The 12569-nt window shown below is 39.5% G+C and overlaps 1 protein-coding gene across 1 annotated transcript in view; it reads left to right on the forward strand.

Annotated features, from left to right (window-relative positions):
- The window catches only part of GSAP (gamma-secretase activating protein), a 44625-nt gene that overhangs the window by 21417 nt on the left and 10639 nt on the right, over positions 1-12569 (forward strand). Inside the window, exons 15-24 of the mRNA XM_066182823.1 lie at positions 258-350; positions 1617-1834; positions 2127-2196; positions 2829-2911; positions 3531-3584; positions 7276-7401; positions 7830-7885; positions 8281-8312; positions 9892-9953; positions 11466-11561. Coding sequence (XP_066038920.1) covers positions 258-350; positions 1617-1834; positions 2127-2196; positions 2829-2911; positions 3531-3584; positions 7276-7401; positions 7830-7885; positions 8281-8312; positions 9892-9953; positions 11466-11561 — 890 coding nt within the window. The remainder of the gene's footprint in view (positions 1-257; positions 351-1616; positions 1835-2126; positions 2197-2828; positions 2912-3530; positions 3585-7275; positions 7402-7829; positions 7886-8280; positions 8313-9891; positions 9954-11465; positions 11562-12569) is intronic.

Below are 12569 nucleotides of genomic sequence, written 5' to 3' on the forward strand. Positions count from 1 at the left end.
TGAGATTCTGTGGTGGACACCAGCTACTGAGTTCTTGAGTATCTCAAGTTTCTTGAATCCTCTCCTGGAAACCCAAATGTACTGCTAGTGTTTCCTGTGTCAATACAACATCAGCTTTTAATTAACTCCTTTTATATGTCCTAGATATAATCAATTCCTCACAGAGAAGTGGGCCAAGTTGAGAATCATGTGAAAGAGCCTCTTAAAGCAAATAAGTGATCAAGTGCTAAATTGACCACTGTTGTTTCTTTAAATAGACTATTATGTGGCTGCTTATTTGCCTGGCCAGTTCCTGCACCTCCTGAACATTCAACATCCTGACCTGCTGTGCTATAGTTTATTTCTGACAGGTATAGTAAAACTGCTTTAAGTAATTTCATTGTTGTTGTAGAAACTTGTTCATATGTCTTTACATGAAAGTTGTATTTCTCAATGTTTCCTTCTTTCACAGTGTTCTGACAAAGGAAGGATACTGAAAGAATGACGTTTTTGCTACTTTCCATTTTAGAAAGAGAAGCTGAACTGGCATTTCATACTTAATGTATTTCATACTTCTTGCTTGTTATGAAATGGAAGAAGACCTTTCACTGAATTTGAAATTCTCTGCCTTGGTTTCATAGTTTCCCTTCCCCCAGTTTTGCCCACAGTTCTTGGTCCTCCACTGTTTTCAAATTTCACATGAGATGTAAATTTGATTTTACATTTCCTTCCTCCAATTGAGTAGCTCTAAATGTGTGTGTTTGGAGGGTGTGGGGAAAGGAAATCTGTGTTTCCTTCACCTGATCAGGCTGATGCAATTAAATTTAGTCTCATCTGAGATGTGTGTTACTTCATTTCCAACAAACACGTCTTTGTGGGAAGTGGTTAATTTTTGGAAGTGGGGTGCCTTTGTTTGAAAACAGAAATCTGTTGTTCTGATTGGGTGAAGGAGACATAAATTGTGAAATTTGATGGTGCAGAGGCAGCATCACATGAAGCTAATACCTGTTTCATATGCGTAATGAAATACTGTCTGCTAAAAATGAGTGGGAAGCATCCCTGCTGGATGGAGAGCCTGATTTCTCTGATGCAAAGGGTTTGAAATACAGTACCTGTATGGTACCACGGTGGTGAGCACTACTACCAGCATAAATAAAATGGGTTTGGTCTGAAGCTTCAGTAGAGCTGAACCTTCCGGTTCTGGCCATTGGAATTGATGGCAAGAGATCCACCAATAGAAGTTTTTGTCATGATTCTGCATGGGAGCAGTTCTGACATGCACAAGGTGGACCAATAGGTGCTAATTCTAGTGTTGAACTTGTGCTACTGTCCTTGTACTCTGCTGTGTTCCATCCCATGTACTCTGATTTGCCTTGGAGCAGCACTGTGAGCCTCAAATCTCTACACCTTCTCTGTGTCAGCAATAGGGGAGGAGAGAACTGAGTATGGACTGTGCTCCTTATCTGCTTTCTTTATGGAGCCAACACCGTTCCTACTCCTGCTCAGCATAATGTCAGGGCAAGTAGTGCAAGAGGCAGACTCTTACTGCTGGGGGCCTAGGGGTCTTAAGAGAAATACTAGCAGCAGGCAAATTTTATGTGCTTACTCCTTTTTGTTCTCAAACCAACATTCTTCAGGTGAGGATGCAAGAATTGACACATTACAGAACTGTTCCATCCGGTCCCCGTGGGTGTCAGCAGTCCTGGATTGCGACACAGGAATTCTGTACAACATGAGCATCAGTGACAGTGCCTTACTGCAGCTCCTACAGAGGAGCAAACGAGACTGTGATAGATTGGCAGCTCTGCATTGTGCCCTGCTCTACTTCCAACACACAGAAGACTTGGAAATGCAGGTGGGAAATGAACCTCCTCTAATTTTTTTTCCAATGACTGATACCTTATACAAAGCAGGAGCAGGGCATGAATGGTATCAGGCAAAGAAAAGTCCTGATTCACCTGGCAGTGCCAAGAGGCTCTGCAGCTGGGCTGCCCTAAACCCCATTATCCAGGGGTGTCCTGAAAACATTTGTGTCTCTATCACTACTCCATGCAAAGTGTTACTACCAAAACCAAATTCTCTATACTCGCTTGCAACACTTGCCTAAACAGAGAGATGTGACAAGCTCCCTGTTCTCATTCTGACAGATTATTCGGTGGATTTCTGAGAACCTGTCAACATGTCATTCTTTTGACCCCATTCAAGAATTTATCATTGGTAGGTATTTTTTTTCCTGCATAGTGAGTTTTCCTGCATACTCCAGTTGACACTGAAGGAGAGGCCATGGCAGTACAAACTGACTCTTATTTCTGAACTTTTTGGTTATGATTTGTGTTAACCTGCATTTTGTGGCATTAAGAGACAGTATCAGTAGTTTAGAAGATACACAAACATCTCAAAATCATATTGGCAATGAAACTTTTCAAATGCATTCTTCTGTCTAATGGAACAAATGGATTTATCATTTTTTTGGGTCTCTGGAGATTGGTTCCTCAGCTCCATTCTCTTCTAGCTCTAGCCCAAACCATTTTTTTCGAAAGGATTTGGCTTATCATGATACTCTCTTCTAATAGCTGGTTTCTCAGTCTAGCCAGTGCAGAGTCTTTGTACAAAGGACCCCTGCAGTGCTGAGCTGTAGCCAAGCAGCTGACCCAGCCCTGCAGCCATCTGGACTTCTCTTCCTCCTTTTGTGCACAGAATGGGACCAGTTCCACAATGGAGGAAGCTATTTCAGAGACAGCAGCAGGATTTGTCCCTGAAAAAGTGTCAGATAAGGAACAGTGAAGCATACTGTTGTTAACATAGTTTATACAATCTTGCTCTTATAAATCTTTTTACTTTACATTCAGCCTCCCTGTACTCCAGAATATGTCCAGAAACTCAGAACCTGGATAAACTCCTGCCCTACACATCACTGCATGACTGGATTGGGGTAAGATAACAGTTGGTACATTAATTAATGGCTAGAGGGTCTGTTTTTTTTATCCCTTAGTACAGCCCATAGCTTGTGTGTCTTACCTTTTCATAGATATGCTCCACATTGATACCTTTTTGCCTGTGCTTTATGCCTGTTTTAGTTTGCTAAGTCTTAGCCTTTGTGATGTTTTCCATGAGTCAAATTCTTTTGTCAACAAATAAAAGCATTTTCAAAACCAAGAACAATTAGTTTAATTGAATGGATGGTTATATATCTCAGTTTTCATAATGAAGTATTAATTTATTCCTTATAATATGAGGTTTATAATGAATACAGAATACATTTAACAGCAAAATCATGCAGTTATTTCCAGGACAAACAGAATCAGTAGAGTTAAGATGTACAAGTAAGCTTGCAGAAGTAAAATTACTTCAAGCAAGGCTTTACAGTTAGAGCAAATAGTGTCTTAATTTCTCTGCTGTGACACTGTTCTAAATGTTGTGTTTTAAAAATAAGGGCATAGTTTTGGCTAGCTATTTAGTTTCCTGGAGGAAATGGATGATGGAAATTCATTTAAATGCTCCATGTTCTCTGCTAAATTATAAGACTATGTATAATTTGTCTGTATTTATAGGTTGTTCCTGGAGTAACATGTACCACAGACATTATTTCTCTACCTGTGTTAGAGGTAAGTTCTAGTATAAAACCACATTTGTATTTGCAGATTAGTAGCTGCTTTTTTGGTGGGTTGGGGGTGTGCTAAATATTAATGCAGCAGTGTCCCCACAGCCCTATCCAAAACCAGATGTGAACAGACAGTTGCATTTACTGAAATATCAGTTAAACAGACTCAAAGATGGTGGGGGGTTTTTTCCCTTTCTGAAGACATCTCTATTCAACAGGGAGAAGTATCGACAAATTAATTCTTGTTAATCAGATTGTAACCTCTTTGCTTTATGACTTTGGAAGTTGAAGGCAGTGGTGGCATAACAGACAAGTAGGATTTCTACAGATGTCAACATATGCCCACTTTGAGGGCTATTTCATTGTGCTGCCATTGGTGTGGATGGTTTGTGACCCTCTCACTTTGTTTTGCCCAGAGCATCCTGTGACTGCACTTATGTCAGGGCTTTGGCTACTCAATGTAGACAAATTCCTGCACAGCCTGGAAAGGGCAGTGGGCTGCATGGGACAAGCTCAGGCTGTTTGGGTAGGAAATTGTACTTTCCATTGAAAACAACACAAATGATTCGTCCTGGTTTTCCACTCCCTCAGCTCCAGTTTAGAGAAATTCTTGAAATTTTCCTAAGCACTCCCCTACAAAATCTGAAAGAGAATTTCAATCAGCAGTTTGTTGTGGAGAGCTAATGGGAAGAATGAGGAGTTTAGACACCAGAAACACGTAGTATTAGACTGGATACATAACAATGTTGTTCTATGTAGGTCTTTAAAGATGTGTTTATAATTAGTCATAAAGCATCACTGTTCACAAAACCTTTTAAAAATCAGTGAAATTGCCCACTGCTCTTTCACTCTGCAGCAGTGCATCACAGCTGTGCTGCACAGATTCATAGGGCTGCTGTCAGGGAATTGGGCTTTGCATGCTTTGCTTGGAAAGGCTGCCCTGAGAACTGGGACACCTGGGAAAATCAGATCTTGAGAACATTTGTGTGCAGATAATCCCTGTAATTCACTGAGGTCAAAGTTAGCAGGACTTTAATTTGTCTGAGATTGAACCTCAAGCCCCTGGGGGCGCATGCCTTTAGCAGCTATACTTCCTGATTGTGGAACTCATTTCCTATTTCTGTCTGAAACCTAAACAGATTGAAAAGGTCAGAGTTGAACTAAAGACAAATATTTCCTGCTACTTCTGGTGGCAAATTGCCCTGACTCTTGCATGAGGACAAAGATGCTAATGCACAGGGTAAGGTTTAATGCTGTAAACCTGCACCAGTGTCACAAACCCACCACAGCTCAAGTGGTCTGTTGGTGTTTCAGTTGGTGCTTGTTGTTGGCATCAGGAGTCAGACGCTGGTAACAGATCTGGTTCTACCAGCAGTATTTCTGTTGCAGAGATTTTATGGCATTTCAAAGAAACAATGGTTAATTGTTACTTTGAGAACCTTTTTGGAGTTCTCAAGCCCATGAGTTGTTGAGAGTTTTGGGAGGGCTATGTCCATATTCACATTAAAAAAATGTGGTACTTGGGTATCAGGTGTTTTTATCACTAAATTCCTGTTCATCAAGATATACTGAGAAAGAGGGAACAGTTAGTCCAATTGTCCAAAACTCTCCATAAGGATTGCAATGAATAAGTTTAATTTTTCCCTCCTTTTTGAGCACAGACCAAACTTGCAGGGGTGCAAATAAGTTCAATCAGAAAATGAGAAGTCAGGAGGAAGAAGGGAAATAAAGAAAATTAGAGGAGATCCAGGGGAAGAGTGAAAATATATAGTGCAAGAAATTGTCAGAGCACTAGAAAGGAGTTTCTCCCTTGTGCTGTGCTGAGCCCCTGGGGTGCAGAGTGATGTTTTACAGTGCTCTGTGAATGCCATCACTGCTGGGGAGACACAGCACTACAGTCGAGAGAGACATGGGCCTCTCAAAGGCATTTGTCACCCCACATCTTTTCCAAGGGGTGTAGCAGACAGCTCTCTATCTTCAGTTAAAATCCCACTGTTTATGAAAGGCTTCATGGGAGCTTTTTGTGGATTGCAAACTGGTACGGCCTTGCTTTGACTTCTAGTAATACAATGTCTTTTAGATGTCATGCTTAGGTGTTAATTCTTGACTCTCTAGAAATGTCTCCCAAGTAAACACCTAAAGATGAAGAAGCATTGTCTTTCTAGTCCTTGCCCTGAGGATCCTCAAGAAATAATAGATTTAATTGAAAAAATCCTTTACTTTAAACTTTTAACTTTTTAATGAGATCTGTACAATGCATCTCCTTGGGATCAAAAGCAAAGACTCAAGTCTACTACTTCTTCAAATATGAAAGAAAATTGCTGTCTTGCTTCCCCCTGTCACATATCCAAGTCCTGTGGGGCGTGAGCGCAGTTTTGCAGTGGTAGTGCTGTTGCATGGATTGGTCACTAGATGATACCCTTATGCTGTATTTAATATTTCTCTGGTTTCATATTGGTAACATTTGAGCAACATTCTGCAGTAGTAGGTTGTAGATCTCATGAGTTAGGTCCAACAGAATGAACATATGGTGCCATATGTGATCCTAGTTTGCAGCTGCCAAATATAACTAATATGAAGCAAACCCCAGGATTTATTTTCTCTGCTGCAGCTACAATAATAAAGTGACAATAGGCACTGGCAGCAAGAGGAAAGTGGCTGGCAGGATTGAGTCTTTGAAATTTATTTTCTTTGACAAATTATAGTTTATAGTAGGAAGTGGTTTCTTCCTTTTGAGGTTCTCTTTTAAGGCTATTGTTATTGTAGGATAGTTGAGAGGAGAGAGCAAAATCCGGTATGTTAGTGCAAGTGGAGGAATATTGTGAACTCAGAGCTTTCTTTATTCAAATATTGTTACTGTAGTGTCTGTGTTGGGAGATAATGTAAATTAAGAGGGGCAAGAACAGCTGGTACCATGTCTTGTTTTTTGACAAACCTGTCAAAAAGAATTGCCTTTATCTCATCTCTTCCTCAGCAATGATTGTGTCTTGCCCCCCTTATAAATAGCAGCTTCAAATTTTTATATCCAGACCAAGAACTAGCTCAGGAAAGTGGTTTGGTTTTGTTTAGATTTTGTTCCTCCTGTCAATTCACAGCTGAGTTTAAATTAATTTTAGCATTAGAGTCAAATGCTTTAGAATTGCTATGGAAATTTTTGGATTTTGTTTCTTTTCTGGGATGAAGCACTGTTACTTGAGGTTGGTAAATGGATGTTTGCAATCTAAGTATTAATTCAGCTTGAAAATAGTGGCATCCTGCGGCTGTTGTGGCCATGGTGGTATTCCTCTGTTTGGAGCTACTAGAAACCTGAAATGGGATTTATTTGACCAAATGTAAACATTTACATCTAAGTTAGTAGCCTAAGGCTCTTTTTACAGTCAGAGGAAGTCTAGACAATATGGCCAGTGTAGTCTGTGGTGCAGTTCTTCCCATCTCAAACATGAAAATAGGTCAGATGAACTGTGACCCAGAAATATTTGTTTCTTTCAAGGCACCAGATCTTGACTTCAAGTCAAGTAAGTGCTACCACTGCCATTCCATCAAGAGACATTAGTTTTGGTGCTTTGGTTTAACTTTTTTCACTTAAGTTGTTTTCACATTATTTAAATGTCTTTGCAGTCACTTAGTGGAAGAGTGGTGAGGTATTTCTTTAAGAGAGCAGCCTGTGTTCATGCTTTCTCTACAACACTTTACAGTTCCAAAACTCCAAAGGCTTCTGGGAGAAACTCAACTCAAACTTGGAGAGTGTGAAGTATGCAGAGCCACACTTGCACTACCACAGTAACATGCTCAGGAGGGAATGGCGTAACCTTTCAGAAGAGGTGAGTGAGAGGCACCACAAATGAAACACTGGAACTCTCCAGAGCTGTCTCTGAAATGGGTGTTTTAAAGTCAAGCATGGATGAGTTGAGTTTTTTATTTTGAAGATAAATAAATGGGAATCTGATTATCAGAAATGCAAAGACTTGCAGTCATTTCACCTTAAGGTGATTGCCTGTAAGTTTTATTCTGTTAAAGTAATGCAAGGAATTTAAGAAAAGCAGAGCTTGCACTGTATTGTGGTGAGGTTTACGTGTGTGAGAGAGTGCCTGTGAACATGGGCACTTGGAAGATGCTGTGAGGCCCCACTGTGTTTCATTTCCATTCAAAGAGAAAACCAAATTAATTTCTCATCTTCATTCTGTCAGAGAGTATTTTATTTGATCTTCTGTTTTGTTCATTTTGGGATTTTTGTTTGTTTACAAACCAGAGAGAGGAGAGAACAACCACAGCATATTTGAGGAATATTTTTGAAAACGCCAAAAAGTACGTACTGGTTTCTACTATATTTACCCCTTCTTATCTTGTACAAGTATGTTGGAGGATTTAATGTGCCATTTAATTAGTTAGATATCTTTAAAGAAGATTATCCTGGTGAAAATCAGTTACTGGTCTCCTTGTAATCACTGCAGCATGGTCTGAAATATAGGCCACTAGTGCTAGGGAATTTATGGTAGATGTGAAGTTATTCTCATGCAACCTAGACAGATAGAATTTTTTAATGCTATCAAAGATTTTTACTATGTTTAGTCACATGTCCTGTTCTCAGATTTCTTTAGCCATCTTTGAGAGATCAAAGGCTCATTTGAGTTTTTAATGATGTTATGCAAGCCTTTAGAGTATTGTGTATGAAACAGACTGATTTTTGTTTCAAACCCCAGGGTGCTTTCTCATCTGGACACTTGGGACTCTGGTAAGTAAAACCTTTCTTGATGTAGCCCTTAGCTCTAACACTTAGGTTTATTAGAATATTTCCACCCAGCTGTTGTTTGCTAAAAATCAGTTGCTATGTGTGTTTTCAGCACAGAAGAGTTTGAGGATTTAAGATAAGAAAAATTTCATGTACTGACAAGGAAATGCTTGAAAATCGAGTCCCTAGTTCATATTGAATCTAACTACATAAGCAGTGAAATTTGGTCTGCTAAAGGATATCTTCTTCAGGATTTTTCTTGTGGAGCAGAATATCAGTGACACCATGTTAGTGTTGAGTCTTGTGCACTTATAGCTACATCAGAACTTGTGCAGGAGATTAGGGCTGGTGAAAAAACATGGTGTAGATAGAGGAGGTGTAATGAATTTCCTTAGGCCAGAAACACTTGAGATTTTTTGATGCTCACTTCCTCTGTCACAAATAAGTAAAACTGAATTTTAGTAGTGTATTTGTTATGTTCCTGCTGTTCACACATTAGTGCCTTCTATGTGCCCTGCCACTTTGTGCTGTGATATGATGCTGATCTAAGTGCTGCTTGGTCCTTTTACTACCAAGAATTTTCAGCGTACTCATTTCCAGCCCCTAACAGCAGTCATCTGTGTCACTGCTAGTTATTGCAATGGGCTCTGACTTGGAGAGACTTTGTATCAACTTTGTGAACCTCAGCTTGGTGTTTTCAAAGGTGTTTATTGATAAAGAACTCAGATGTTTAACTGTTACTAGATAATTTCTAAACAGCTGCCAAACAGTAACAACATCAGTGTAGTGTTTTCCTGTTGATTTGTCCTTAGTGCTTTAAAACCAAGCAGCACAGGTCTTTGTGCTGCCAAGTGTTGGTGTAAATATATTTGAAGTGAGCAAAAATAGGTGAAAACTTTTAAGAGTTCAGCACTTGGTTCTGTAAAATCTCAAGTTGGTTTTATCTATATCATGAAATAGAATATTGATTTTCTTCCTTTGTTTTAGTAGACAGGAAGCACTGATTAGGAAATACAGGTTATTAATTTCAGTAGACACTGTAATCTCCTTCCATTTAGTTAGAGAAGTGTTCTTTTCATAGTGGTCTGCAAATCCGAGTAACAGAAGCAGCCAGACCATGGGAGAGAATCAGTGGGAGGTGATTCCCTGGACTATTTACTTTCTGTCTAGCCATTTCCCTGGAAAACCCATACAGCTGCTAGAGTTTATTTGTTTGTAAATGACAAGATCTAAGTAGCACATTACCACTGGTGTTACCACAAGGTTCTCTCTGCCTCTTTGCTCTCTTGAGTCACCACACTGTTATAACTCTTACTTAAATACACTTAAAGAGTATATTAATAAATACTTACTTAATAAATATTTAAAGAGAAGAAGTGGATGGCAGATAAAGGGTTATTTTCCATTTTTCAGTTCTCTTATTCAGTCCATGGTTCTTCAGTGTCTTAGTTCTGTAGCTGAGTAGATCAAACCACACCTTCTGTTTGCTTGTCTGTTCCTAAATACTTTTGAAACTGGTTGAATTCTTGTGATATTTCTGTAGTGCCATGTCCTTGAATGATTGTTGCTCTGTTTGTTCTAGAGGCGAGGCTGGTACCTCTCTTTGAAGAGGAGGATTATCAGCAGCAATTGCTCATGGGACTGGTATGTGCTTTTGTCAGTGTGCGCTAGAGGACGCACAGGCTCCACAGATGTGTGAAGAGTGACCTTCCAAGTTCTAGTGCTGAGTGGAAGCTCACTCAGGGTAGCTATGGGACAAACAAGGCATTTGCTAAGTTTTAGAGTTCATCTTCATGAAATTGTCTTAGCAGGTCATCATAAGGCATAAGGGAAAAACAGGAATAGAAGGTTAATTTGTCCAAATACTTTTTCCCAGTATAACTTTGGCCAGAAACTGGGAGGTCATCTTAATCTTTCAGTTATTTTTGGACTGCTTTATGGCTTTAAAACATATAAGTGAATTCCTCCCCTGCTAGCTTCTTTCAATTTGATGGGCAGAGATCTTCTTGCTCCTCAGTTTAACACCTTTCTTACTGTTTCTTTTTCCTTCTCCCTCACTTCTGAGACTGGTGTGGCAATTCTGAGGTCCCTTCTTCTTTTGCACTGTTTTCGCGGGTGGTCTCCCTAAAGGATCTACCATCTATATGCTTCTGGGCAATAAATCCTGTCTCAAATCCCCACCTGTCCTCCCTCTGTCTAAATACACATCTTGGCTTATCTCTTGTTCTCTTACTTTTAAAATCAACTAACTCTTCAGCATGCACTAGAAGGTCTCAGCAGTGAAGAGCAGATCAACACTGTCTTGTCTGTTCACATCTGAGGCAAATTTTCCTGCTTTGCAGTTGTCTCCCTCTTTCCAAGTTTTGCTTCTCATTGTGTGAAGCTTCTCTATACTCCTTCTCCTCCGTTTATTCAGACAGATCCAAAAACCAGGTCACTTTGTCTATGCCTGACTCATACCTGTATTGCTGTCTTGTCGCACTGAGATTAATCTACATATAAGTTCCTTGAGACAGATCTTTATTTACTCTGGTTTCACTCTGAGCTTCTTAGTAATTCTCAGAAAAGAGCCAGCGTGGACTTGAGTTGCAATGTGAAGCTACGTGGGGTCAGCAAATATTTCAGAAAGGAGAGAGTAGGGAGTGGCATGGACTGCATGCTAACAAACACCCAACTTTAATGACTTCACAATTAATGTTTAACCTGGAATTGCCATTAATCACTCTGGTTCTCAGGTTCTTGGCAAGTTGTACTTGTGCTAGTTTTCTCTATCATAAAGTCTCTCAGGTTTATTTGTAATAAGTACTTGTGTTCTTAGGATTCAATGTTCATATTTAAATCCTTTCACCCTGTTCCCTCGACTTTACACAGAGAGGTGTGAGAACTGTAATCTTTTTCTTTTCAGTATCATTGAAAGTTCAGCTTAGTATTCATTTTGCTGAATTTGCACCAAGTAACTATTTTGAATATTCACATCTGCTACTGAGTTTAGTGAGATTGTACAGTAGCTTGGGATCTCACTCTGAACTGGAGTATTGTAATGGGGAAATGTTTTGTTGAGGCAATGCCTATTGATCAGGCCTTGCACCTGCTGCAGCTTTTGTGTCTCTTTGAGGATGCCCAATGACAACTAATTGTTGGCTTTTTTCCCCCTAGATGGTTGCTCAGCTAAAGGATCACCTTATGAGACATCTACAATATGTTGGAAAAAAAAAGATTGACCAAATAGTTTTGGATTACGTTGCAAACCTGGTTAGTTTGATTTCATAGTCACTATTGTGAGCAAGTGTGTATTTGTTGGATTGTGGGTGCCTGGGTGTGTACCAGTTGTATATAGCATGTATTTGGTGGGAAGAAATTGCTTTTAAGATATTTAAACCTATTTTTCAGCCTAATATTGTATAAATTCATAGCAAATATTAATATTATTTAAATATTATTAAGAGAGTTGTACCAGTCACTCAGAAAACAGAAGAAACAGTTCCATTTACAGCTTGTGCAAATATGTTCTACTCCCAGAAATAAAATGGGAACTCATCCTGAGTGTTTAAAGCCATTAGATCCATTTGCTTTCCTGTAGAAGACATTGCTGCAGGTCTTGAATAATGAAAGTGCCACCAGGGGAAATAAAAAATGAACAAAACAAGATGTCACTACAATCTGACATGTGGGTAAATCACCGCCACTCCTACACTGTGCCTTTGGTGCGCTGTGTGTGTGACAGGAGACAGTTTTGCATGAAGAAATCCTTGTAAACTACTGTGAAAATTTGCTTTCCAAATTCTTATTTTTCTGTCTTTCATCCTCTTCAGAGGCCTTTAAAAAGAAAAAAAAGCTACCAAAACCATTAACTGTTTTGCACAGAAGTTATGTACTTGGTTTTGTCTGTCTCAAGATTGCGTCCTTTAAGTGCAGAACACAGAGTCCTTAAAAGCATGCATGGCAACTGTAAATTCTGTTCTTTGTGCCATCCCTGTCCCAGTGTTCAGTACAAACTCCCCACAGCGCTGTTTTCCAGGGATGAAAACCTTGGGAAACTTCCTGATGCCTGCCTCTCCTGTGTGAGTCAGTTGCTGTGTCAATGTCAAGGTGTTCTCTGAACCACTGCAGCCTCACTGCCATTCCTGACTTTTCAGGCCTCACTTTGACAACTTCACAAGTTGTTTCACTGGTAATTGGCAGACTTTTATGTATCTGTGTAGGAAATAAACTAAAACTAGTGCCTGATTAAAATAGGAACACTACAACATGAATCAAAGC

Source organism: Chamaea fasciata, unplaced genomic scaffold (genome assembly GCF_029207755.1).
Source record: "Chamaea fasciata isolate MVZ Bird 193981 ecotype frontalis unplaced genomic scaffold, bChaFas1.0.hap1 SCAF_5, whole genome shotgun sequence".
NCBI classification, from domain to species: domain Eukaryota; kingdom Metazoa; phylum Chordata; class Aves; order Passeriformes; family Sylviidae; genus Chamaea; species Chamaea fasciata.